Genomic DNA, 25872 nt, shown 5'->3' on the forward strand with positions numbered 1-25872 from the left:
CAGCCAGCCCCGCTCAGGATGAGCCCAGCGTGCAGCGAGCCCACAGTGTGTCAGCCCTCAGCGCTTCATGCCGCCCGTGCGCCGGCAGAGCCCAGCGCTGCCTGCCAAGCGCTCCGCAATGGAGGCGTCCCGTTGTGCACCCGATGCGGGAGCGACGCCACGCGCTCTGCTCTGCCTGGCTGCCTCACCTCTGGCTCCAGCGCCTCCAGCCATATGGAGCAGCCCGTGTTTTCTCCTTCGCTGCTGGTGCTGTCAAGGATGGAGAGGGATGCTTTCAGAGGAAGCCAGCCCACCCACGTCAGCGCTCTCACTGCTAACTGAGCACAGGTCCTTCACACCAGGGAGACTTTGCGGGGGCTGGGAGGAAGCTTCTCCTGAGCCCTGACCCACTTCTTTTGGAGCAGAACCACCAGATTGTACTCAAAGAGCAGAGAGGAAAGCTCAGGTGAGAGCGCTGCCTTGGACAGGGACCAAGGCGCTCTGCGACACTGTCTCCCAGGGACCCTTTTGCCCGTTCTACTTGGCTATAAAAGTCTATGTTTGCTGTTTGACACGCGGATAAGCACCAGCCACGTTACATGGAGTGACACCCTTTCAGCTGCAGGCACACATGAGGGCACCCAGGTTTGCAGCGCAAGGGGACAAGGCGGAGGACTGAAATGCATTTGTCACTGCCGCCGCTGCTGGGTCGCTGCCGCCTGAAGACGCGAGTGCGCCAGGCTGAGGCTGCGCCCCTGCTCCCAGCAGAGCAAAACTTGTTCCTGCAGCGCCGCCGGCCCCTCACCCTTCGGGGCAGCCCCGGCGCGGCTGCCTGGAACGGAAGGCAGAGGTGTTACCTTGGCTGGCTCGGAGAGTATCTCAACGGGCTGGATGTGAGGGGTTCTGAGCGGGAGCGCTTGGCAGGCCTCTGAGGGGATGGTGAGGCACCTTCACGTCCACACGCCCCTCTCTTCCTTGCTCTGCCCCTCTTGCCAGCCGCCTTCTTTCTGGCCTTGCCTCTGGAGGTGGGAGCGGGCAGCCGTCTCTTTGGCACCTGGGCCTCTTCAGCAGGAGGTCCAGGCTCCTGCTTCATGCAGCGACCTGTGCACCAAGGAGAAACATCTCCTGAGATGACACAAACACAGCGCTTCACAGGAACAGTCAATGCAGCCGGAGAGATTCAAGACCATTCAGGTAACAAAAGTAGAGCCAACTGCCATTCCAGCAGCGTACAGCTTTGTAACCAAGATCTTTGAGGATACTGAGTTCTAAGGATTTCATCTTTCTTGCATAAAACTAGACCAATGGTGGAGGATTGAAGATTTTAAAATTCTGGAGACAGAACAGGGTAACAACTTCTACTCAGCTTGGAACGCCCAGTGTTCCTGCAACGTAAAGGAAAACCGTGTGTGTGTCAGTCTGTGTTTTGCCCATACCTTGACACTTGCTTCGTGTCCAGGGCAGCTCTGGTGATTCTTCTCTCTGCCTTTTGGCTTCAGGAGGCATCGAGTCCCCAGCAGCAGGGTGCACCACACAGTCGAGCTAAAGCAAAACAGACGTTTGACTGTTTCCATGACAGTTCATTCAGACTTATTCCCATAAAAGCACTGCAGAGCGTCCCCCCTCAGCAAGGTGAAGGTTAGTAGGGAACTGTTTGTTCGGAAGAGGTAGGTATCGTTTGCTGACATGTGCATTTGCTCTTACCCAGAGCTTGGGAAGAATGACTGGCTATCACAGGACCTGAGCAAAACTGGACCTGAACCTGTCCTGCTGAACAGAACCACCCCGTAGCTGGGGCCTTGCCGCCAGCCAGCCAACAACCCTACCTGCTCCTGTTCATGCTTGTGCCTCTCACACCTACACATGACCCTGCAAAGCCAGTGCCAAGCATGGGGAAAGCAGCCCTAGAGTCCTGTCAGGGTAGTTCTGATCAGGTTCCTGCTAGCCGCCTGGTACAAGTGGCATCTTAAAAACCAAATCTAAAGAAAAAAATCAGGTTAAAAGTAATTTCCAAGTCATGCTGCCCACAGAAGTGCCCCTCTTGGCTATCCTTGTTGTAACGTCATGTTTTCCTGCCGGTTAATTATGTCGAGGAATAACAAGACGAGACAACAGAAACCCACAAAACAAAAATAGGAACCAGAAAGGAAAGCATCTGTTATCTTTGTGAGATAAAGTCGTCCTCCACCAGCCAGCTGTCATAGGAGGTGGATGGGACTTCTTCGTGACAGCACAACTATTTAACAGGTGATAAGCTATAAAATTTTATCAGATCTCATTTCTATTCATACTGACTTTACTATCACCTAGGACAGGAAAGGCCCAGAAGAACCAACCAGCAAAATACAACGTCACTAGTTAGGACTGTAAGAATGCAAAAGAGCCGTGAAAGAGAAAATGAGCGAGCGTAGCGTTTTCCTAGCTTCTCTGTCCTAGCAGCGAAGCCCAGAGGACTGCCTCTTCCGCGGGCACCCCCCTCCCCGACTCTGCTCTTTAGGTGTACGGAAGCATTAAAGCACCAAGCGGTCTAGTTGGTACCTGTCCAGTGTTCTTGAACAGCAGTAACAGCTTCAGCAGCACCAAGACCTGGTGTTCTTTCCATAGCAGAAATACCAGGCAGCAATATCGAGAAGCGTCTGAATCCCCTGCTGAGCGCTGTGCGGCACTCAGCACTTCATAAACCCACCGCTCCTCACTTAGGCTGAGCTCCCGATAGAGTCACGTCCTTAACCTTTCTCTCTCTCTCTTCACGTCTACCCTGCGAGACATTCCTCCATCTCCTAGATGGACAGCCTGCGTTGTCTCCTTCCCCTCTTACCTACACAGGTTACACGCCTCTGCTCCTCTCCCACCTGAGCTGTGAGCCATACATCCTGGTTTCAACATCACTCGGATGTGCAAGGCAAACATTTCTGTTGTGCAATTCCAGGGCCTTTTGTTTAGTTTGCATTACGAGAGCTTTCAAAATCATTACTTGTCAGTAGGTAATACAAGGAGATACTAAACCTCATGATCCATCCGCTCACAGATGGGGTACTGCAAGTCACAACATGGGCAGGGCAGGGTGACGGGCTCATCATCTGCAAAGCAAAGCAGAGTTACATCCCCTACCAGAGAGAAGTCTGGCGCAGTTGGATCCCTACGCAACAGGCTGCTGTTCTGTGTCACAGGACGGCAACCTGAGCTCACACTAAGGCAACAGTTACTCTAGTCACACTTGCTGAATTCATTCCACATCAGCAAATCCACGCCATCCAGCGTGAGAGCAGTGTTTTGGGATCCAAGTTAAAGGCAGTGGTCTGCTAAAAAAGCCCACGACTGCCTTCAATAAATCCTTTAGCACCATTTCTCCTTTCACAACCAGCTGACGCTTCATGTCTGCCCCACTGATAATAGTCTCAGCGATGTCCGGGACGTCACTGCAGAGATGCGCAGTGCTACAGACGTGACCCCACATCCAGATCTTACCTACCCTGCTGCTTAACCGAGGAGGAGCGCAGCTGCCGCACAACCCCAGGCAGAATGTGCCGCGAGCAAACAACTCCCGCTTTCATTGCGAAGCTCGATACTTTGAGACAAAAGAACCGGCAGTGGCCTGGGCTCTCACCCCAGGGACCTCAGCAGTCCTCTGTGTAGCTGGCTTATACCTTTGCAGTTCTGTTCCACGGGAAAATCAGCCCACTCCCAGTGGCTCTGGAGCTGTCATTACCCAGTGTTTTCCCAGAAAGAATTAAAAACCCTTGCGCTTGGATCGGCTGCCAAATGTCCAATATGAAGCTGGTTATTACTCATCTCTGCACCTCACCTCGCCTCTAATTTCTTTGTGCTGCTGAAACATTGCTTCTGCTAATGTCCTTAAGGGGTGTCCCCTACACAGCTGCTATAAATCTGCTTTTCTAGCCCCTTGGGCATTCCCCACAAAGGCCCAGCATAGTTACCTGTTCCTGATTCGCTTGCACTGTACCAAAGGTCTTGCCAATATGCATCCTCATCTTCATCCGTGAAGTCAGATGGTGCACTTCCTTGGGTTTGTATCCCTTCTAGCCCACAGACCTGAGGATGTTCTTTCAGGTCTCTCACCAATATGTAGCGGTGGCAGTTCTCACACTTCTCTGTCCGTGTTCCACAGTAAAGCTCATGGTTAACCATGGCTTTCAAAGGTAGTTGTATTTCACAATAAGGGCATAGGACGAGTCGGAGAAGGCACACGAACGCCTGGAAAAAGAACAAGGGATTATTCTTCACATATGGAAGGATGAGGCAAAGGTGGAGGGAGGTTCTCCATTTGCTGAAGAGCTGAGCGGTCCATTGTTTCTTTAGCCAGTTCCAAAGCTACGCTAAAGGATAGCCTGGAATAAGATAGTATGTGAGAAATGTGAAGACCAGCAGGCTATGTAACCTGTGTAGTCATAAACACGCCAGCTGAAGCACTCCGAAGACTCAGGACATTACTTTAATATCTGTCATACTTGGACAGCAGATTCCTTCCCACTGCGCTTCTTGAAGATAGCTTTCAGGGACAGTCTCAAAACCCAGTCCTGATCCCATTGCACTGAGCACTGCTAAAAAACATCTCCGTGTGTGTTCTGCGAGGGAACAGATTTACAGCTCACTTACTACTCGGCAAGAATTGCTTGCCTATGTCCTTCACCCGCGACTGCGCGACTGAATGACGGTAAGTTGCCCTTCCAGAGGGGTTACAGAGAGATGAAAGCCCTGTTAGAATAGCAGATGCTGCAAGAATATGTCATCATTTGCTTTACAGGCAAAACTAGAACCACTACACACAAACGTGCAGGATGAAGTGCTTCCAGGGTTTTGAACTGGTCATTTCTTCACCGTTTGAAAATCCTTTGTTTGTCAGCAATAAGCAGGCTTAGGTGGCACTTGCAGAGCTGTCTGCAAGGGGGGGCCATAGGAAGGGAAGGGGCTGACATTGATTACAAGATTGCCTGTGACGGCAGCCAACTGGAGTCAGAAATTAAAAAAATCCCCGTTGATTTTACAAACTATTTTCAAAGTCTGTTGGACATTATGACTTATTAAAACTCACATAACGACTGCAGCAGTCAGAAATGCATCATGTGAAAGGAATTGAAGAAGTGGAGTTCATCATATTCTGTGTTTCTGAAACAGTGCACCATTTTTCATCTTAATCACTAACAAGGACAAAATCATCAATTACTGCAGATAACCCTTGGATATGAAGACTTGAGCAGGCTCCACTGCTTGAAGGCAGTTTCCAACCCCCTTCTCTCAGAGGGTATGAATTTAGAGAGCACGGTTCAATAAAAAAGGTGCATCAATCACAGTTTGGAGTCCAGCTCCTGGCTGACAGAAAGGCTCTGGAATCAGTGCTTAGAAGTACCATAGTGTAGCTTCAAAACATCTAACATCAATTGATGTTCACCAACCTTGTGGTCCTCCAAGTGTCGGTTTTCCATCTTCATCTGACACTTGCAGGTAACCTACAATAAACAGACCTCATTAGATTAATTGCCACAGAGGACAGCAGTTTTAGAGGAGAAGTGCGTTTCTCACCTCCATGTGCTCAGATGCAAAATGGTTCTTCATTTCCGACTTCGGGATGTATTCCTTGCAGTACTGGCACGCTGCAAGAAACCTGCTGCAGTGGACTTCATGAATTGTGAAGTTAGAGGCAGGGATATCCTTGTTGCTATAAGAAACATCACAGAGGTTACTTTGCAGAAAATACACTGACCACAGTTGCAAGCAGTTTTTCACAACACAAAAATCCTAAGAAAGCTTTTGATGAATTCATGGTTTAGAGAACCGAGGAACTAAAGAGCAAGGCAAGCCCAGCCAGGCCTCCACATTCCTTCATAGGTGGGATATTAACGCCTATAGCATGCAAAGGTCACAATGTTCACACTACTTGGAGATAAAATCAAGGTGGATGGATTTCATTATGAGAAAAGCAAATTTTGCAGCATAAGTTATCACCAGGTTCAAGGTGATGAACTAATTAATAAACTCATCTGAGAAGATCACAGTTTCTTCCTGAAACTAACCGGGCTATGAGAGGTCGAACAGTGCTCTGCTCGGAAAAACTACAGAACAGACCCTCTTGGGCCAGATTTGCTCAGTGAATGATAGCAGTAGCCATCTTACTCTGGAGCCAAAACTTCTCCGTCCACCCCCTTCCCAAAAGACTCATTTTCCTATCTGGAGGACAAGGCAAGGCTTACAAACAGAGAAGATCCAAAAAGAACTGAGGCACTCTGAGCTTCGCCCTTGTTCCTGCCTCAGGCAGGTAGCATCCTTTCTAGACGATGCTCCCCAGACTAAAGCACAACTCAGAACACCAACATTAGTTCTATAACCTATTGTGCCTTCCCATGTCACCAAGGAGAAAACCAGCAGAGCCGTTCAGTTTTCTCCTTGGCCAGATCCCGAGCAGGCAACAGCCTGGCAAAGCAGCAAAGTCCAACAGCAGCATCTCAACTGCACGTACTCAGCTGCTTGCAAACCAGCCGGGCTGATGCTGCCAGAAACTGCTTGGAGTCCCACGTCCCTTTGGGAAAAAAAAGGGAATGTCTTTAGTTGCTTGTACTCAGGAGGTAACTTCTGAGCTGGCATCGCTGTCGGTGGATGTATTACCGACACCGGTGTGGCTGGGAAAAGGGAACTGTCATCAGAGAGAAACAGGAGGTGCCTCCTGGTTCTGTTTTCACATCCCGCCTTCTGCCACATGGCTGCTGAATGGGAACTTGGGACCACGGAGTTCACGTGTGCCTTGCTGAAAACCAAGTCTTTATTTCTACCAAATACTTTGGTTCCTGCCTACGTGCTCAAGTCAGAAACTTGAGTCAAGGGTGAGCAGGTTGTCAGGCCCTGACACGGCAGAACAACACGCCAACCGTTTGTAATGAAGGGGGCATGTTCGTTAGTGAGCTGTCCCTCCCAGCCCGTGGCACATGTCAAGGGGATACGTATGGATGTGTGTGCAGTGGTGGCTCCCGGAGACCCCTGGCAGCCTCCGCTGCGTCTCTTACCAGTGGCCGCACCGCAGCGTTGCCGCCTGGCTACCGGCAGCCGAGGGCATGGCTGTGTCCGGGGTCGGAGAGCCGGGTTCCTCCTGCTGCCTCGGCCCCGGGCCTCCCTGGCCGAGGGAGGGGGGGGATAGGGAGGAAGGTAGATGGGGAGGAAGGTAGATGGGGAGGGAGGGAGGGAGGTGGGGAGGGAGGAAGGAAGATGGGGAGGGAGGGAGGGAGGGAGGTGGGGAGGGAGGAAGGAAGATGGGGAGGGAGGAAGGTGGGGAAGGGTAAAGGAAGATGGGGAGAGAGGTGGGGGTGAGTGTGGGCAGGTGGCTAGGGACGTGGGTAGGTGAGCAGAGAGCTCAGGAGAGACGGCTGCGCTCTCAGCACTGCAGGGAAAGCGGCTGCGGCAGTGCGAGGGGCCCGGCGCGGCGCAGCGCGGGCAGAGCTGCTCCCCGCTCCCGGCTGCGGGCGCTCCCGGCTCTGCGGGGCTGGCGCCAGCCCAGCAACGCACCCGACAACGCACCCGCGCTCCCCGGCGCCGTGGCAACGGGACGCGGCGCGCGGCCAGGCCCCGCCCCTTTTCCCGACCGGGCTCCGCCCCCTTCCCTTCCCCGGCCAGGCCCCGCCCCGCCGCCGCGCTCGGCCCCGCCCCGCTGCTCCTGGCGGCCCTTCACCCCCGCCCCCGGGCCGGCCCGGCCGGCGGCTGCGCACTGCGGTTCTGCGCTCTCATCATGGCGGCGCGGGGCCATGTGCAGGACCCCAACGACCGCCGCCTGCGGCCCATTTACGGTACGGACCCCGCGGACCCCCGGCCGCGCTCCCCGGGCCCGGCGGGGTTGTTCCGGCCCGCCCGGCGGCGCCTGGGGCCGGCGCGGAGGGCCCCGCCGGGCGGCCCGGCCCGGCATAGCGCTGGGTAGCTCCTCCGGCGGGCCCCTCCGCCCGCCCGCCTCATCCCCGGCGGCGGGGGAGGCTCGGCTCGGCGGGCGGGCGCCGGGGTAGCCCGCGCTCTGCCGCCCCGGGACGGGCCCTCGGCCTCCCGCGATCCTGGCGGGCCCGTGGGGCACGCGTGCGTGTGTGCGCGGGGCTCTGCCGCGGGGGCTGGCGGAGCCCGGTCCCGGCTCCCGCCCGCGGCAGGAAGCGGGAGTGTTGCCGGGCCCGGGGGGGGCACCGCGCCCCGGCCCCCGCCGCGCGTCTCGCTGCCAGCAGCGCGGAGCCCCCCCCGTCCGGGCGCAGGCATGGGGCGGCGAGCGCAGCCGGCGGGGCTGCTGCGGCGGGGCCGGGAGCGAGGCCTGATCCGTGCCGGGGCGGGAGCGGTGGCGGGCACCGGGAAGGCGCTGTGCGGGAGCGGTGCGGCACGGGCTAAAGACGGCGTGAGGGAGATTAATTGGGAGGCGAGTGAAGTAGTGGGGGGACGGACTTGTTAAGAAACTCCTTGGATTAGGGTGCCCCCAGGTATTTCCCGGGGTGTTCGGTGCAGCTGGGGTTGCCCGAGAGAGCGCAGGCTTGGCTCTGCTTATGCAAATGCAGAGAAGGAGAAAAGAAAAACGCTTCCCCAGGCTACGGTGTCGCAGCTTCTCAAAAATGGAAGATGGGCCAGAGACTCTCAACTTCCAATGCCAGGAGAAAAATCTCTCTCCCCACAGCCGTGGGGAGCTGCTCTGGTTTGGGGCTGAGCACACTCCGGGAGCATCCTTTGCTGCCCAGGCAGTGAGGACGGTGGGATGCAGGCCTGCATCTACGATGGGCTCCACTGACATGGAGGAAGAGAGTTTCACTTGATTAAAAGTGTAAAGACACAGCTGGCTTGAAGTTGGTTGCATCATTATGAGCACTGCTGTGCAATTTGTCTTTATCTCACAATTTTGTAAATTTCTTCCTTAGTTTTCTGTCTGTGCTGTGATTGCCACTTGTATTAATGTGCAGTTATTTGTGTTATCACCTGGGCAGCACCTTAAATGTTCTTGAAAGAAAAAGCTCAGTAAATTCAACCGGCACGAAAGCAGCTGATGTTGAGATGGATTCATTTTGGTGAATAGCTGTTGGGGAGGGAGTGAATAGCGATATATTGGCTCTCTGGCTATTAGGGAGAGAGCTTTAAAATAGCTTTCTGCTAGTTCTAGAAAGGATTATCTGCAGCGTGAGATTTGAATTCTGGCTTTGGTGCTGCAGACCCAGAAATAAAGCGTACGTCCTGAAAGGGGTAAATACACGGCTTCACAAAAATCATAAACTGGAGACGTGCAGCATGAGGTCAAAGGGCTGATCTTGACTTAAACCAGTGCTTTCCACTTTGCACCACGTGCCTTGATTACTCAGGGTTCCTTGACAGCTATGTTTATCTTCCATCTGGGTTTATTCTCCCTTCACCTGAAGGTTCATGTGTTGCATTTCCAGCCACTGAACATCTCCACCTACAGCCCTTGCAAGCAGTGTAGGCTTCAGTTTATTTTCCTTGAGCTTGAATTCCTTTGGAAGTTGCCAGCTACTTTGGCTTCCAACACACTTATTTGTTGTTAGCAAAATACAGTCTTTTTATTCTGCTGCAGTTTAGAGAGGTTTGTGGTTTATTTGATTTACTTTAGGAGACCTAAAGCAGAGATCTTGTCAGCACAGCTGTTAAGCAATCCAAGACAGTGCAGCATGGCAGATAATTTGTGTGTAAGCAAACTATATTTAAGATCCTTAAATCAAGAAGTCTCTGCTGATATATGAAGAGTCCCTGGGATGTGCTGTTCCACAGTTTTGAAACCTCTTCACTGAGAAATCCCTGCTGAAGCTTTAATGTTAAAGGTGATGCACAGGTTATCACAAGTTAAAGCAGCCGTCTACCCCAAGTAAAGGCAATGTGTTACAGTTTCAAACTCTATTTCATGCAGTAACGTTTTGTTTTGGTTAGGTGGGCAGGCTGCTTCGTTTGAGGTTTTATCTGTACGGTCTCAGGAGCCCAATTAGCTCGACTTCAAATCTGCAGCACTTGGCCGTGGAAGCAAAAGTTAAAGCTGCCGAATAGAAATCTCATTAGTATAGGTGCATACTTCCTACCATATACCAAGGAATTACTAAAGGTCACCTCTCTACTGGGTAAAAGAGTTCTCTCTCGTAATGAGAATGACAGTCTTGACAAGAAAAAGATGTGTAATGTCCTGTCACTAAACTGGCATTAGTTCTGTTCACAGTTTGGTAGGGGAGAGGCCAGAACACAGTGAGCAGACCCTTCCCTCCTGGCACATCGGGTGCAGCTAAGTTTTTTTTCTGCTAGGTTTTGGTTCATATTAATTTTGGAGGGAGGGGAAGCATATAGGGGTCATGCTGTACAATTGGTTATATATAATTGTCTAGTAACATGGTGATGTGCTGTAAGTGAAGCTGCAAATCTTAATACTGAGCTGAAAAAAAGAAAATGGTCTGGAGACAGGGGTTTTCTACAGCTAAGTGTTACTAGATGGTGGGTTATCCCCCTAGGAGATAGTGAGGCGACCCCTGGGAGCTTCATTTTTTTTGTCTTTGAAACCCGTGTGGTGAAGGCATAGTGGTGCTCTATTATGGGACAGATTTGCTCTGTGTGAAGTATTGGTCATGCGGACAAGTAGGTCTTCTCGCTTAATGCTTTGGGAGAGTGTGGGTGCTTAGTTTCTACCCTGCTGCCTGTTCAAAGTCATTGAAAGTCTCCCAAAGGCACAGCAAATTAATTGCTCCTTTTACTGAAGCAAAGAGTCTTAAGCTCTGCTGCTAGCAGAGAGCTGTTGCTGCAGAACCCACTCTGTTCTGTGTCGCTTTTGTTGCTGTAATGATCTGTGTGGACTAATTACAAAAGCTTGTTTGTTTGAATGACTAAAACTAGTACAGTGAGGTGAATACTTTGTCTACGGAATGACTTGCTCCCTGAATGTTTGGGTTAATGTGAATTGTACAAGGAAAATGCTATTTGCGCTACTGGCCTAACAGCTCATACTTGACAGAAAATGTAGAGGTGGCTTTCCAGAGTGGATCTTGTGTTCTGGTGTAATGCTGTCCTTGTTGTTCTTATGCAGATTATCTTGATAATGGCAATAATAAAATGGCAATCCAACAAGCGGATAAACTGCTCAAAAAACACAAGGATCTTCACTGTGCAAAGGTAAGTGTGCGGTGCACTGAGTGTGTTTGGTGAGCGTCGCTCTGAGCCTGGGAGTGTGCCACTGTGCCTTTTGAGCTGTGTGCGTGATCTTTCAGAGACCACAGTGTCGGCTGAACCCCCTGGAACATCTTGGGCTGTTCTGATTTGCACAGTGCCTCGTTTGCCTGAAAAACTTGTGCAGATCCTCTTGGTGAGGTGCCTCTAATGACTAAAGTGTAACTGGTTGCACCCCAGCTAATTGTCTAGCTCCTTGTCAGAACCACTGCCAGCAGCCTTGGCACATGGCCAGTGCCTTCAAAATGCTTCTTTTAGACCTTAGCTTGGGATACCTATGTGTAGTAGTTTGGACCAAGACATTTCCTTGGGAGGTGTAGTCCTTAGTAAAACACCACAAGGTGATTTTGGAGGCATTTGCTCTTCTGCCTCTTGCTCGTTGCCCTCCCTGCTGAGCCTCTTGAAGGAAAGGGAGTTCCGTGCCTCAGTTTTCTGAACATGTTTCTGCTTTTCTCTTTTCCTTGTGGGTTTTCTTTTTTCACTTCCACATTTTTGAAAGCTTCCTAAGCTGGAGCGAGTGTCAATGACCTGAATCACATTTCTGTCACTTCTCTCTGGCCAGTTATTGAAAGAAAAAACTGACAATTGGCAGGACTGGTAGGGGTTCAGCCTGCAGCAGGGAAACTGAGTGGCAGCTGATGCCTTGGAGTGGCCTACATCTTTGTTAAGAATTGCAAAGCCATGCTATTTGGTGCAGCTTGCCTTTGGAGTGTTTCCTCTACAGCCATATGGATTAGAAGCTTAATCAAACCTGAAGATCTGTAGAAGTAATGAGGTGGCTGGGCAAAGCCTTTCCTCACCAGCAATGAGAGAGTTTTCACTGCCAACTGTATTTCTAACAGCTGCCTCTGTTGTGTCAATAGGTTCTAAAGGCAATTGGCTTGCAGAGAACTGGCAAACAAGATGAAGCGTATGCTCTGGCACAAGAAGTAGCAGCACTTGAACCCACAGATGATAATTCCTTGCAAGCACTAACTATTCTTTACCGGGAAATGCATAGACGTAAGCTTTTTCCTTTGCCTCTCTTAAAAATCCTAATTATTTATGTTCTTCAGAAGTATGTGAGACCCACAGTTCCAGGGGGAATAGTGCAAAGTCCAGGGTTTGTGTATAGGCGTGTTAAGAGACTCAGAGAATTTAAATGATGCCTGCTAAGATTGCCTCCAAGGCTCTAGTGATGCCCGTAAAGCCAAGAGCCTTGTTTAGGCTTCCCTTGTGAACGTTATTGTGTACACAGTTCCTAAACGAATGGCATGCTAATGATCATCCATCACAATCAAGCTTTGACTTCACTTTTTTTAATGAAAGCTACTGGAATTTGTTGTCAGTATATGTTGTAGAGATGACAAATCACCCGGTCTGTGGTTTGGAGAGTGTTTTCATGCTGTGAGACCCTAGATGAGGGGTTCAGGCCTCGGGAAGCTGTGTGACAAGCAGGAGGGAAATACTCACTTCTCAGTTTGACCACAGTAGCTTTTTCAGTATGGTTCCTTGCAGTGATACGGCATTACAAAAATACTAAATTTTGCATGTTTGATGGCGTCAGATTGCACATGCTGTTCTGAAAAAAGCCAGACCTTATATACTGCTTTTGTACAGCTCTAAGCAGTTGTTTCTGGCAGCTTCTTGTGGTTCTTGGTGGTGGTAGCAGTGTTTATTGTTGAATTGCTGGAGCAACGACAATGTGGTGAAACAACTTGTGTAGAAATGGGGTTTTGGTATCAGTCTGCAATGCAGTGATTGCTTGTGCTCTCCTAGTTTATTTCTTTCTACATGAGTGTGTATGTGGAGTTAAAGCATCATTTCTTGACTAACAAGCAATTTTTGTGTGTATGTGTGACTTCCGCATAAATGTCTGAAAATGTCAAAAGCCTTTCTGTGATTCCAAACAACTTGCATAAGCATTAAGCTCAGGATTCTAACTTTTAGGTCTCTTAAGTCAGAAACGAAATGGTGGGTGTTAGGCACTTCCACGTTTGGTCCTGCAAGAAAATGGTAATTGGTGGTTTTATGTATGTGTGTGTCGAGGATATGTAAACTATGTGAAAGGCAAATCAGTTTTCTAATATTACACTGAGGTATGATTTTATGTGTAAGGCAAAAAAATAATCTAGAAGGATGAAGATGTACAAAGTTCTGCGTATTGTAATATCCTAAGTATTTAGTCATAATAGGCCTATTAGTAAAAGGTATAGTGTGAAGGATTTTACTTGTTAAAAGTATTAAAATAGGTAATTGGGAAATAACAGGATATGACTAACCTAAGTAAACCTGTGATAAGAATAACTAATTTCACATGAGGCTCTAAAAATATTCTGTGTTTTGATCTATAATTCACATGGAGCAACCATTCTGCCAGGAATAGAAACCTTCATTCAGCTTAATGCTCCAAAATAAATAAACTTTCTTCAGAAAAACTGCTTCTGAGCAGTTCAGTTGTTGCTGTTCACTCTTATTTGGAAGTTGGTTTGTGTTTTTTAAGCCCTTTTTTGTCTTTTGCCTAATGTTTGCAGTGCTTGGGGTCTTTGGGGAGCAAGTACCATTTTTGTGGTTGATGAGTGTAATTAGATTACTGTTCAGAGTATCACTGATGCTGGCTTTAGGTAGCTGTGCTTTCAAATGATTCCCCAATTTGTCTTAACTGAAGCATCTGGTTTTGGTTTAGCGGAACTGGTAACTAAACTGTATGAGGCAGCTGTAAAGAAGGTTCCCAACAGTGAAGAGTATCACTCTCATCTCTTCATGGCCTATGCCAGGGTTGGAGAATACAAGAAGATGCAGCAGGTACGATCAACAAGTTTGTGTTCTGGTAGCTGTAAAGGCTTTTTTTTTCTGTCTATCTTGCTGTGAATGCCTTTTCATGTTATAAGTAATCTTCCAGAAAGCTAAGCCGGGTTAATGCAGAAGTTACGCTCTGTTAACAGAAAGGCTTGAAAGACCGTGATTTAGGGGGTGGGCTCTCTGAAGATAAATTCTTTTCCTTACATGGGATAGGACAACTGTGCCTTTTGTGTGCATATCTGGTCTGATAGAATATGTTGGTTATTTTGGGAGGGTTTTATCAATGTGTCTTGAACAGGATGGTGGTTACATGTGAGGCAGCGTATTATCGAAGAGTTCTGGAATAGACAGAAAAAGATGTAGCAAAATCTTGTGATCCATGTTTTCAGACTTAATTCGCTCCTTAGTTGGCTGCTATCTTTGGGAAGAGTAATCTTGCCCATGCTTTTACCTCTGGACTCTGACATATAGCTAGGCTTCTGTTGGTTGTAATTTGGTGAAGAAAAGCTAAAAAGCACTACCTTTAAGTACATCATCTCAGCTGGCAGAACAGTGTCATGCTGGTTAGTTTTGTTTTCATCCCTTCCAAATTAGGTGCCTGGAGAATGTCTATAAATGGAAGACTGTTTTCAAAGCATGCGTGCTCACTCTTCTGCGTAAAAAAGCACAGAGAGCCAAGTAAATAAGTCCTGAACTCCCTCTTGTTCCCACTGTCTTAAGGTGACTTGAATTTTTGTATAAGTTTAAATAACTAGAAGAATATATTGAGCAGAAGTGTTGTTCTCCATTGTAGCCCAAGTTGTATGCTGTTTGGGTTCAAGCTGTAGACAGGCTAAGTTATTAATGTACATGACATTACAATCTCATATGACATTCTGAACGTCAGAGATGTGGCTATGTGAATTGTACTCCTGTCTACAACTGTGAGTGGAAAAAATGAGGTCTTAGATAATATTATTTAACATTTGTGTGACCTTTTATATGTTTAAAGTGTCATACGAGCGTGTATCTGGTTAAGTTATCCAAACATTGTCAGATTCTTATATCGAGCATTGGCCTATGCGTTTGACCTAAGGACTTAGAGATGCAAAGAGTGCATGGATGCTGACTGGAGAGTGAAAATAAACCGCAGTGTCCTGTGTTCTGGAGTATTTCAGCTGAAAGTACTGGAAAATGCAAGCTGAGACTGAAGTTGGGAAATTGGCACAGAAGTCCATCTGTGGTAGTAGACTGTATTATGTGTAGCTTCTTAAAATTACAGATTTTGTATGGGTAAAAAGTGTTGTCCTTCGTTATATACAGGCACTGAAAATCTGTGAGAGAAATGTGTGAATAACTGTTTATGTGTTAGGCTAGAAAATCTTGAATACTTCAGCTCTGCTTTGATACAGCCAAGCTTTCAGCTCGACCGTTGCTTAACCACTGCTTTGCACGTATAGGTGACCTCATGTTTTGGGTATCTGAGTGTGTGTCTGTATGAAATAAGTGTTGAAGGGCAAATGCTTACATGAGGGAGGCGTGTGGTTTGATGTGCCTTTTACCGCTGAAAATCGGCACTGGAAATACCCCCTTCACTCCTAAAGAATAAGTCTTCTTCCTCATGGAGTTACCACTTCTAATTAAAGCTGTCATCTGTTTAGGCAATCATACATCCACATGCTCGTTGCTGTTCCTTGTCAGGCCTACACAAAGTACTTTGAAACATTTTCACCCTCTATTTTCTTCTTCTTTAGCGGTGTGTGTTGGGGTGGAAGGGCTCACAGGTTGATGGAAGTCCCATCTAGTTGCTAATTCTCCGTTTGCTGCCATTGTTGCTGCTTAGCTTGTGCTGTTTGTCATGAGACCTTATAAACAGATATGTTTCAGGAATGATGCAACTTTGTCTTATTTTTTTCAGGCTGGAATGGCACTTTATAAGATTGTACCCAAAAATCCTTACTATTTTTGGTCTGTGATGAGCCTGATTATGCAGGTGTGTACAGTGTTGCAAATGAGTTTGACTTTTGCTGCAGGAATAGTGCAAATATAGAAATGTTCTGAGTGAAAATGTTAAAGATTATTTTAAGTAAAATGTTTGAGCTGTTTACGTATGATTCTGGGAGAAGGACTGAGCCTCCCCTTAAGAAGCGCTGTTGCTGTGCTTCAAAATGAATGCTGTAGTGTTTTTATAATGCAGTGTAACTGGTCTGCCCTACCATGTTTATACAACTGAAATTATTCTCTCATCTGAACTAGTACCCTACTGTCTTTTTAGTTAGAGAGCTAATTAATAAAGCCTCGGATATCTGCAGCTCCTTGGTCAGAACTGTTCCTTTCTGTAACTAGGTTATAAAGGCTCAAGGAGGAAATAAAGGAGGGCTGTGGACTTGGCATGTCTTTAAGACTGCAGAAAGTCTGCAGGACTGGACGGCAGGTCAGCTGTGCTGCTGTTAGTTGAGATGGCAGATTCAGACACTAATCAGACAACCTGACAGAGTGTTGGCCAGACAAAAACTAAGCACAGGGGCGTTAATCACGTTTTGTTAAATACTGTGCCATGGAAAACACAAATGTGTTCTTGCTATGTGTTATTTGCCATTGGGTATTGCGTGCGTAGATGTGTGAGTCTGAACAGCGTAATCAAGAGTGAGCTTTTCTGTATATCGCTGGGTTTATTGCTGCCTTTTAACAGAGAGGTTGCTTTCTGTGTGTGACAGATGGAAGCTCTGAATGTGTGGTCTGGGGGGAGGAACTGAAGCACCTGGGGTTCTTCCCCCCCCCCTTCTAATGTGAAAAACGCAGTGGGTGGGACGACGCAAAAAGTTGATGAGCTGTTACGATAATTCTTCTCTTCCTTAGTCTATTTCAGCACAGGATGAAAACCTGTCAAAGACGATGTTTTTGCCACTAGCTGAGAGAATGGTGGAAAAAATGGTGAAAGAGGATAAGATTGAAGCTGAGGCTGAAGTAAGGCTTGCAGATACGTTCAGCTTGATTCGAACATTATTGAAACAAGGAATGCACTGTTAAAGGAAGTTGATTATTTTAACAGTTTTCCAAGATAATAATCAGTAGTGTTCTGGAAGTAAATGTGGATGTAGCAAGATAGAAGGAAAACTCAAGAGCAGTGTTGAGACTGATTTGGAATCGTGTGGGCAAGGAAATTTTTTTGCATTTGATTTGACTGATGAAGTACTTGGTTTTGCTCCCTGGGAGGCCCCAAGAGAAACTTCAGGACTGAGAATGGAAAAAAAGACCTAAATTCCTGAATGCTCCACCCTCTGGGATGCTAAAGATAGCTTTGCAGGCCTGGCTAGCTCCTATTTCTAATGACAGTGAAACAAGCCGCTTTATTTCTTGGCACACCTGTGAATTGTTTTACTAGCAAATTTCATTGCAGTTTAATCTTTCTTTTAAGGTCGAGCTGTACTACATGATTCTGGAACGTTTGGAGAAGTATAAGGAAGCCTTAGATGTTGTGAGAGGAAAACTAGGAGGTAACTTATTCAGTCAATTAATAATTACAGTTGTGTGGAGGACACAGCAGTTCTCCTTTGCTTCAGACTTGTCCACTAGTTAAAAAAAAAAAGGCTGTAAGAAGCCTGACTTAGCACCAGTTTCAAACGTTGGTGCAAACTCTGGAGGTGCTCTCTTGTGCAGGCTGTTTTTACCCACCTGTTTATGGTATTTAAAAGTACTCAATGATGAACTTCACAGCAGTATGCTTAGCAGTAGTAAATTGATAGCATGTTGGTTTGTTGTAGCTGCCATCTTAAAAGAAAAAAGCTCCTGATATCCTGCATTTTTGAGCAGTCTTTCTGGCGATTAAAATGCACTTGCAGTTTTAAGGCCTCCACAGGAAATCTGTCCCTTGAGGGCCACTCTTCTGTTCTCTTACATTTAGTGTTTTGCATCCTGGGATATAACAAGAAGCTTTATGCAGGAAGTAGAGAAGGAAATGCATTGATTAAATAAACTTGCCCTTCTGTTTTTAATTTAGAGAAGCTGACAAGTGAGCTCCAAAGCCGCGAGAACAAGTGTATGGCAATGTACAAGAAGCTGTGTAGGTGGCCAGAGTGCAATGCGCTGTCGAGAAGGCTGCTGCTGAAAAAGTGAGATTATATTTGTACAGTCCTACTAAAAAACTGAAGAAAAATTCCTGGCTGTTTGTGAATTGCCTTGTTTAGAGGCTTTTGTAAATGGTGGTTAAAATAGAAGAACATCAGAGGATCTCAAAGCATTTCCAAATGTTTGCGCTCCAAAGCCTGAGGAAAAGGGCAGCAGAATGGAATGTTAAAGGGACATGGTGAAGGTCACAGGGAAAGTCAGTGTCAGGACTGTAGTCACAGCTTTTTTGAAGGCTGATTTTAGCAACATGTTAATGCATTAAAATTGTGTTTACCTCCTTGTTCCTAAAGGCTGTGCTGATTGTCCAGCTCTAACCTTCATGTGGGAGAGGAGAACTGCATTTGCATATACTTTTCTGGAACTTCATTTCTCTCACTTGGCCAGACTTCACACTGGGAAATGCATGTAATGCTTTGAACAGATGCATCAGGAAAGAGCATACTAGTATGATCAAATCTGTCTCTTGGAACTGTCAGGAGAGATTTGTTGTTTGCTTTTTGTATTTAGCTCTGTGCCCTTATCTTAAAGATAGGTTAAATCAGAGGAGAAACTTCTGCCTTAGCATTTTCTGGGAATATTAATGAGCTCTGAGTGGAATGTAAATGTTAAGGGGAGAATCTGTAGCTTGCCTTGATTCTTTATTGAAATTGTTTCCTTTAACACGTTTCAAGAAATTCAGGATGATGGCATTCTTAAGATGTGAGACCTCAAGGAGAAATGATTCTTATTACAGTTGTTTTTTTTCTGTAATGTGCTATTCCTTAAATTCATCTTTTGCAAGGAATGCAGTTTTTGAAGTGAGTTACTGTTTTGGCAATTCCCTAAACTTTGTTCTGTGCCTGATTTTTGTTTCAGCTCAGATGATTGGCAGTTCTATATAACTTACTTTGATTCAGTCTTTAAACTCATTGATGAATCCTGGACACCTCCACCAGAAGAAGAGCAGTAAGTTAACAGTTTTGCTGTGGATTTATTTTTTCCTTTGTGCTGCAGTGAATTGTTTGTATTCAGTAGCTTAGCAGTAGTAAGCTCTTTGGGTGACCACTCTGTCTTTGGGTGACTTCTTGACATCAGACTGCAAATGATGTGTTCTCCCTGCTTTGTTTTGGAGGCTGACAATAGTTAATCGAAACAGCTGTTTAAATAGTGGTTTGTACACTATAGAACTCTTCCAGTTCATATTTTTCATGGTGACCGAGTTAAGAGAACCCATCATGCCAGATTCCTTTAAAAGTGTACTGGGAAGTAGGCTGAGCATGTGTTATCAGTGCCCTAGCAATGGGAAAAATCAAAGAACCTTTTGTCTCTTTAATTGCACAGCTCTTTGGAAGGAGAGGTACACTATTCTATAGAGCAAGCTGTGAAATTTATAGAAGAGAGGATAACAGAAGAATCTAAGAGCTCTCGGCCGCTTCGGGGACCATATTTAGCTAAACTGGAGCTGATTAGACGTTTGCGATACAGAGGTTGTAATGATGAATATAAACTGGGTAAGAGCCACTAACTGGATGATGAATTAATCTTGTGGAGAGAGAACACGAACTTGGAGCAAGCTCTTTGCTAAATCACTGTTTTGAAAATATACATGCTGTTATCTGTACATAAAGAATTTTGGAAGCATTAGAAGATGAGCCTTGAAGAAAGGCAGGTAGTTCCAGACTACTCCAGGGCTTGTAAAAGCAAGCAGAGAAACTTTCAAAAGCGCTTACAGGATCTAGGGGCATACAGTCGCTGACATAATGGAAAGTGCATTCCTGATGCACTGCTTTTGTAGAAAGTCCTGCTGTTATGCTGTAATCCCTGGGTGGTTTTTAATTTTAAGTTTTTTGGCAATAGTACCAGGTTTTGCCTTTTTAAAACTTGCATTTAAAAATCACATTTAGGGAATTGGTGAAGGAGAGAATGTGATTAGAGCAACATCTCTGCTACTTACTAGTTCCTTTTATGTTTCCATCCCAAAATAAGTTACTGTTAGATAAGCAGAGGTTGCATATGCATGCCTGTTATGCTGAGCTGTTATCTGCCAAAGTAGCTCAAATGAAGCTCTTGGGGTTTTTTTGTGTGTCCTTGGTTACCAAAGACATTGAGCCACTGCTAAAATCTGCAATAGTGCAGCTATCTGTTTTCTAAAACACTGTGTAATCTTGAAGGCAGCAGCAGTGGGGGGATGGAGGGGAGAGGAGCATCAACAAAGATTTCTCGTAGTGACTTTACAGGTTCATTTTTTAATGGAGCATATTAAAAAGATGAACTGGCCTTCTTCCTAGGTGATCCAGAAGAACTAATGTTCCAATACTTCAAAAAATTTGGGGACAAACCCTGCTGTTTTACTGATCTCAAAGTATTTGTAGATCTCCTCCCATCCAGCCAATACACAAAGGTAAGTAAGGGTAAAGAAACAGTGGCAGGAACTGCAGTGCTGGTTTGCACTCTGGTCCCTATACCTGTAGATCATATTAAAAGACTGCAAACGTCATCAGAAAACTGTTTGCACTGTAGAAAATACAATGAACATCTGAATACACTGAGCAATTCCTTTCAGAGGATCTTTACAGGAGACTAAAAACTTGTTTGGTCCTGCAGAGTCTCGTACCCAGATGTAGTATTCATTTGACTTTCACTGCTTCAAGGTCCTGGTTGAGTCTTTTATCAAAAATCTCATAATGTTGATAAGTTACAAGATACAAGCTTATATCTTGTAATGAAAAGCTCCCTAGAAATTGTAGTTTGATAAGCTGCCTGATTTGCTCATTTTTAAATGAGTAATCTCTCATTGCTTTTGGTTATAGATCGCAGTTTACAAAATGGAGTAATGTAATATTACAGACAGACCATGCTGTTCGTTCATTTACAGTTCTTATTGCTCTGTACTGTAACTTTTGTTTTGCAAAGACATCCTTCTCTTTCCTTTCCCACCCATCACTTGGTTTTCCCATTAAAGATGTATGCTTAATGAGAAATACCTGGTCCCTCATCTGATGCAGGTAGGGTGTCACACAGGCGTTGTGCTTGGCTCTGCTGCGGTATTAAAGAATTGACACACTGATACTGATCAAGGGGTGACCAAGAGACCTGTGGCAGCTTTTCCAGAATCCCTTTCTGAACCGAGCTCTCTTTAACTGAAAAGACTATTTGTGCAGAGTCATGAGCAGCTCGTTTAGTGACTTCAGCAGCTGGGAATCCTGTCACTCACCCCATTGTTTTTTCTAAGCCATTGTGTAAAATTACCAGAGCTGGGGAGGGCTAGACAGAGAATCCTGGATCAGCCAGGGGCTGTTGATAAAATGTTTATAAACAGAGCATAGATAGTGGTGGTGTTTTCTTTAGTTTATTAAAATATTTTTCGACTGCTAATGCAAGCTCTTCCCACAGCTTATCTACTAATGAGATTGATGGCCCTGGCACGTGTGGGTTGTTGCTGCTGTTGTTTTGTGTTAAAAGGTGTATTTTCACCCTGCTGGCAAGAGATGTGCTGAGAGTGGTATTTAATTTGTAGTTCTGGAAATGGCAATACCATTGCAAGGTAGCCCTGAAGTGCTGAACCGGTTTAATCCTAACTTTCCAGATTCTAAACCCAGAGTGGGAGGGAATGATCTTCAATAATAATCGTTCAGGCTGCATTTTTGTTGCAGTGCTTTTAAAACCATGACTTGGAATAAATTCTCTAAAAAATTCTGATTTAGTTTCTTAAAACTGCTGCTGATTTAGTGAATGTATTGTATTGTGTCATACTGACAGACTAGGTTTTACCCAGTGTATGACTGTCTTCTGGCTGCTGTGTCTCTGAAGCACGCATCTGCAGCAGTTTTAACTCTGTCAAGGACATATGTAGCTGAGGACGTTTAGTGGTGCTGAAGTGCTGACGAGTTTTTGAAATCTGAAAATTTTAAGTTACTTGAGATTTGTAGATTGTCTTAGATTTCTTCTTGTTTCACAGCAAAAGATGCTGAAGGTTGTTGCATCCTAGGTAAAGTAGCAGGGTCACAGTGAGGTTGGGGCAGGGGGAGCATCTTTTTTTTTTTAAATGTACAGTTCGGTAGCTGAGAATGTGGCAATCTTGCTGGGCCACTAGACACATGAAATATTCCAGAAATAATTATGGTGACATCAACCTTGACTTCTAGAGGCATAAATTGGAATATGCAGCCTGGTGATTTGGTTGACCTTGCTAAGCTTGGCAGAATCTCAAACTGAGAAGATCTGTCAACACAGTCTTCATCAAAGTCTGTGGGAAAAGTGTAATTTGTGTGCATGGTGCTGTGGTCCTCCTATCTAGCTGTCATGCCTTTTTCCTCAGGCATGCATTTGTTGCTGTCTGTGTTTCAAACCAAATGTAGTAAAGCTGAATTCATTGGCTTTAACTCAGTTTTAAGTTTGTAAACACTGTTGGATTTTAGGGCAACAAGAAACCACTGTTCAGGCCTGACTGTGTGTTGTGAGAAGTCTGCTGTCTCCCATTAAAACTGTAAACAATGAGAGGCTGCTTTTCTTACAACTTAATTCAAAAAATAAGTCATTAATCAAAGATGATGACCTTACTGAGTACAGCACATTACTTCAGAGTTGAGAGAAAATGTAATAGCTAGTACAAAACCACTATTTCCTGGAAGTGTGCTGTGAAGCCTTTCAGTAATTTTAATTGCATGTGTTATTACTGTGAGTGTTAACAGGTGCTTGAACTCCCTTGTGTGTCTGTGTATTGAACTTGCTTGTGATTTATTTTTTTTAATTTACTAAAAGCTATTGAGTGCAACCAGAATGGTGTGCTCGCCACCTTTTAAAAAAAAAATAATTTAAAAAATGTATTGAAGCCAGCTCTTTAACCACTGATTTCGGTGTAACATCATGTTGATACTGACTTTTCCACCTTGTGCTTTTTTCTTGATTTGAGGGAGGAAATGATGCTTTTCCATTTGTGCAGTCCCAGATGCCCTGCAGAATTTAACAGTAGTGTTTCTCTTTCAGTTCATCAGCCAATTGCTGGAAGTAATTCCTCTGTCAGCAACAGCAGAGAATGAAATTGCACTGCCAGCTGATATCAAAGCCCTGCAACAACACTTGTGTGTGGTGCAGCTCTCAAGATTGCTTGGTATCTATCACGCCATGGATAAGAAGCAAAAGCTGAGTGTGGTCAGGGAGTTGATGCTAAGATACCGCCATGGATTGGAGTTTGGTGAGAAAAATCTTGAAACTAACGTTGCGGTTCACTTGCATCTTTTTATGAGCAAAAGTTCAGAGCTTTTTCAGGGGATTGGAACAGCACAAATGCTGATGGCACCCATCACGCTGCTAGATAATACTTTTTCTTCTTTATGATTATATCCTTGGGCACACTTGATTTACCAGTTTCCTTTTAATTTTTTTGCCTTTCAGTTGTGTGTCTTTAAAGATAAATGAGACATTTGTGGGTACTTCAGGTGGTATATTTGTACCTTTGTGAAATTGCCTACGCCTTTCAGCAAAGCCAGGCTTTCACTGGTGTGCATAGGACAAATCCATAGGCAAGAATATTAATTTGTAGAGCTTGCAGTTGTAGGAGAGTGTTTTGTTCTTCCAGCAGATGTCAACGTATGAAGCAGCCTGAAGTCCACTCATGATGAGCAAATGCAGCATGTACACAGTTGTTACAGTTTTTAAGGCAACTCTGGATTTTATAAATTAAGCTGTGGTTATTGTCTGCTGGATAGCTGTGTGGTCTGACAATGCTGACAATGTCAGAAGCAGCTGACAGCACTGTTGGTACAAGAGTAACTTTTTTTTTCTTTTTTAGGGAAATCTTGTTTGAAAACTGAATTGCAGTTTTCAGATTATTACTGTCTGCTTGCGGTTCACCTGCTGCTTGATCTGTGGCTGGAAGGTATGTTCCTAAAATTGTCTTGCTTAATACTGCCCTGGATAATTGCAACAGGGAGACTGTGTCCCTGTGGCCAGTGTGTACCTGGCATGGCTTGTTAGGCCTGTAGCTTTCTGGTTGGGTTTTTTTTCCAATATGAGGTGTTTCAGGAGTCCCTCTGTTCAGTTGGTGTTTGATCTGAATCTCACTGACCTCTAAAGAGGTGTAATTTTTCTGATTAATTCTTGTAAGTCCTGCCAGAACTTTGCTAATGACTCTTGCAGCTCAATGCTGGCTGTCTTTAGAAGCTTGTTCTGAGTTTCCCATGTAGGTAATGTTTTCTCTCCCATCGCCTGAGTTCTGCTGACAATGCCTTTCTGATATCAGAGGTGGTTTTAAGCATTTCTTTCAGTCCCCGGCATACTCTTTTGTCTTTTGGATCCCTTGCTTCTAGAACATTCTTCTGAGGCCTGTTGCTCTTCTCAAGTAATTCTGTACTCCCCATCTGCTCTGCCTGTTAGTCTCCTAATTCCAGAGAGTCAGTCCCCAGTGGTGGCTGTCTGTGGGCGCTGTTTGTATTCCTGCCTTTCAGTGTAGTTAGTTATGCCTTTGTTTTTCCCGAGGAAGGTGTAGTTTTTAGCCTGAGTAAAATCAGTTGTCTGGTTCCTGGCAGGTCACTGGTGGAGCGTGGGCTCTTGAATTCCTGGCTCTGTGTTGCTGTCTTGCAGAATGCTTGGGAGTGCCTGTACGTATAAGCTAGAAACCCTGAACAGTCCAGGACTCAGCAGGGAAGGTTGCTTCTTCTGCAGTGGGTTAATGTGTGAGGGCTGTGCTCTGTACAGATGTGAGCTAGATATTCCCTGTGAAGAATTACTGCTTCACCTTGCACTCGGAGAGCAACTACAGTGCTGGCCTGGATGCTATAAGGGCAGCAGCATGGCTCACGATTGCCACCTGTGTGTTTAAATGCATGGAACCATTTTGAGAGGTGTGCAATGTGAGGAAGCTTAATGCCAAAGTAATTGTGCCTCTCTGTGATCACACCTGTCTGTCTTTTTGTCACCAGGTGAAGAGACAGCTGTGTGGCAGTGCCTAACTCTCTTAGAAGAAGGGTTATCTCATAGTCCTTCCAATGCTCAGTTTAAATTGCTGCTCATTCGAATCTACTGCAGGCTTGGTGCATTCGAACCTGTTGCAGAGCTCTATTCCAGCCTTGATGCGAAACACATACAGCACGACACCATCGGGTGGGTAGTATATACTGAGAATAATTGGTGATGGTGACCTTCCGGTAACCAGTCCTCAGATCTTCAGTTTCCTTTGCTAATGGAAGTTAGCAGATTGCCAGATTTTCGCATGGTGGTGTATTTCTCAAAATTCCAGATCACTTTTACACATCTACTGTAATATGCTCCCTTTGTGGAGTGTCTTTCCTGTGTGATTTTGATCTGGTTTGGGTTTTCAGAGTATTAACTAGGGGGAATCTGAAATAAATCTGTGAAACGTATCTTGATGCTAGTCATAGCTTGGTGTTCCAGCTCGGGTTATTGCTCAGCGAAGTTTGGGAGTACTAGTTGAAACAAACACAACAAGTGGCCTTGCCTTGGTTAGTGTGTTTGTGGGTATCTAAGTAAAGCTTAACAAAGTGGATAGAGGAACTCCAAGCTGCCACATACTGTTTTAAAAAAATTAAGAATTCCTTCCACTACTCTTAAAGCTTAAACTTTAATATGAATGCCCCCTGTTAAATCTCTAGGCTTCTCATTAAAGCTGGACTGTGCTGCAGCTCTCTGTTCAGCAGCTGCATTTGAAATTCAGGTTTCCCCGGAGTTCTGTGTTGATATTTGACTTGTGCCTTGTTATGTTGCAGCTATCTTCTGACACGCTATGCAGAGTCACTGGGCCATTATGCTGCTGCATCCCAATCCTGCAATTTTGCACTCAGGTTTTTCCACTCCAACCAGAAAGATGTAAGTTGAAAGAAACCTCTGTGTCCTTGT

The 25872-nt window shown here is 45.7% G+C and overlaps 2 protein-coding genes across 4 annotated transcripts in view; one reads left to right on the top strand and one right to left on the bottom strand.

Annotated features, from left to right (window-relative positions):
* Positions 1 to 832: 832 nt before the first annotated feature.
* Positions 833 to 5483, bottom strand: LOC129735268 (TRAF-type zinc finger domain-containing protein 1-like). Of its 2 annotated transcripts, XM_055700947.1 has the most exons (3): positions 5394 to 5483; positions 3918 to 4194; positions 833 to 3059 (listed from the first exon to the last, which is right to left on the bottom strand). In XM_055700947.1, the coding sequence occupies exons 1-3, from the start codon at positions 5427 to 5429 to the stop codon at positions 2980 to 2982; spliced, it is 393 nt and encodes a 130-aa protein (XP_055556922.1). In that variant the 5' UTR covers positions 5430 to 5483; the 3' UTR covers positions 833 to 2979. The 2 variants fall into 2 exon arrangements, with proteins under 2 accessions (XP_055556922.1, XP_055556921.1); XM_055700946.1 differs by lacking the exon at positions 833 to 3059 and having other exon boundaries at positions 3673 to 4194.
* Positions 5484 to 7638: 2155 nt separating this feature from the next.
* NAA25 (N-alpha-acetyltransferase 25, NatB auxiliary subunit) overlaps positions 7639 to 25872 on the top strand; it is a 30537-nt gene continuing 12303 nt past the window's right edge. The window contains exons 1-15 of one of the 2 annotated variants that reach the window (XM_055709011.1): positions 7639 to 7769; positions 11012 to 11097; positions 12015 to 12153; positions 13817 to 13935; positions 15830 to 15904; positions 16771 to 16878; positions 17330 to 17408; positions 17912 to 18023; positions 18895 to 18984; positions 19360 to 19529; positions 20307 to 20419; positions 23005 to 23212; positions 23810 to 23896; positions 24939 to 25119; positions 25743 to 25842. In XM_055709011.1, coding sequence (XP_055564986.1) covers positions 7712 to 7769; positions 11012 to 11097; positions 12015 to 12153; positions 13817 to 13935; positions 15830 to 15904; positions 16771 to 16878; positions 17330 to 17408; positions 17912 to 18023; positions 18895 to 18984; positions 19360 to 19529; positions 20307 to 20419; positions 23005 to 23212; positions 23810 to 23896; positions 24939 to 25119; positions 25743 to 25842 — 1725 coding nt within the window. In that variant the 5' untranslated portion in view covers positions 7639 to 7711. Of the gene's footprint in view, positions 7770 to 11011; positions 11098 to 12014; positions 12154 to 13816; positions 13936 to 13993; positions 14653 to 15829; positions 15905 to 16770; positions 16879 to 17329; positions 17409 to 17911; positions 18024 to 18894; positions 18985 to 19359; positions 19530 to 20306; positions 20420 to 23004; positions 23213 to 23809; positions 23897 to 24938; positions 25120 to 25742; positions 25843 to 25872 lie in introns of those variants that run through there. The other variant, XM_055709021.1, reaches the window with a different exon arrangement.

The sequence above is a fragment of the Falco cherrug genome, chromosome 1 (assembly GCF_023634085.1).
Source record: "Falco cherrug isolate bFalChe1 chromosome 1, bFalChe1.pri, whole genome shotgun sequence".
Lineage (NCBI taxonomy): Eukaryota > Metazoa > Chordata > Aves > Falconiformes > Falconidae > Falco > Falco cherrug.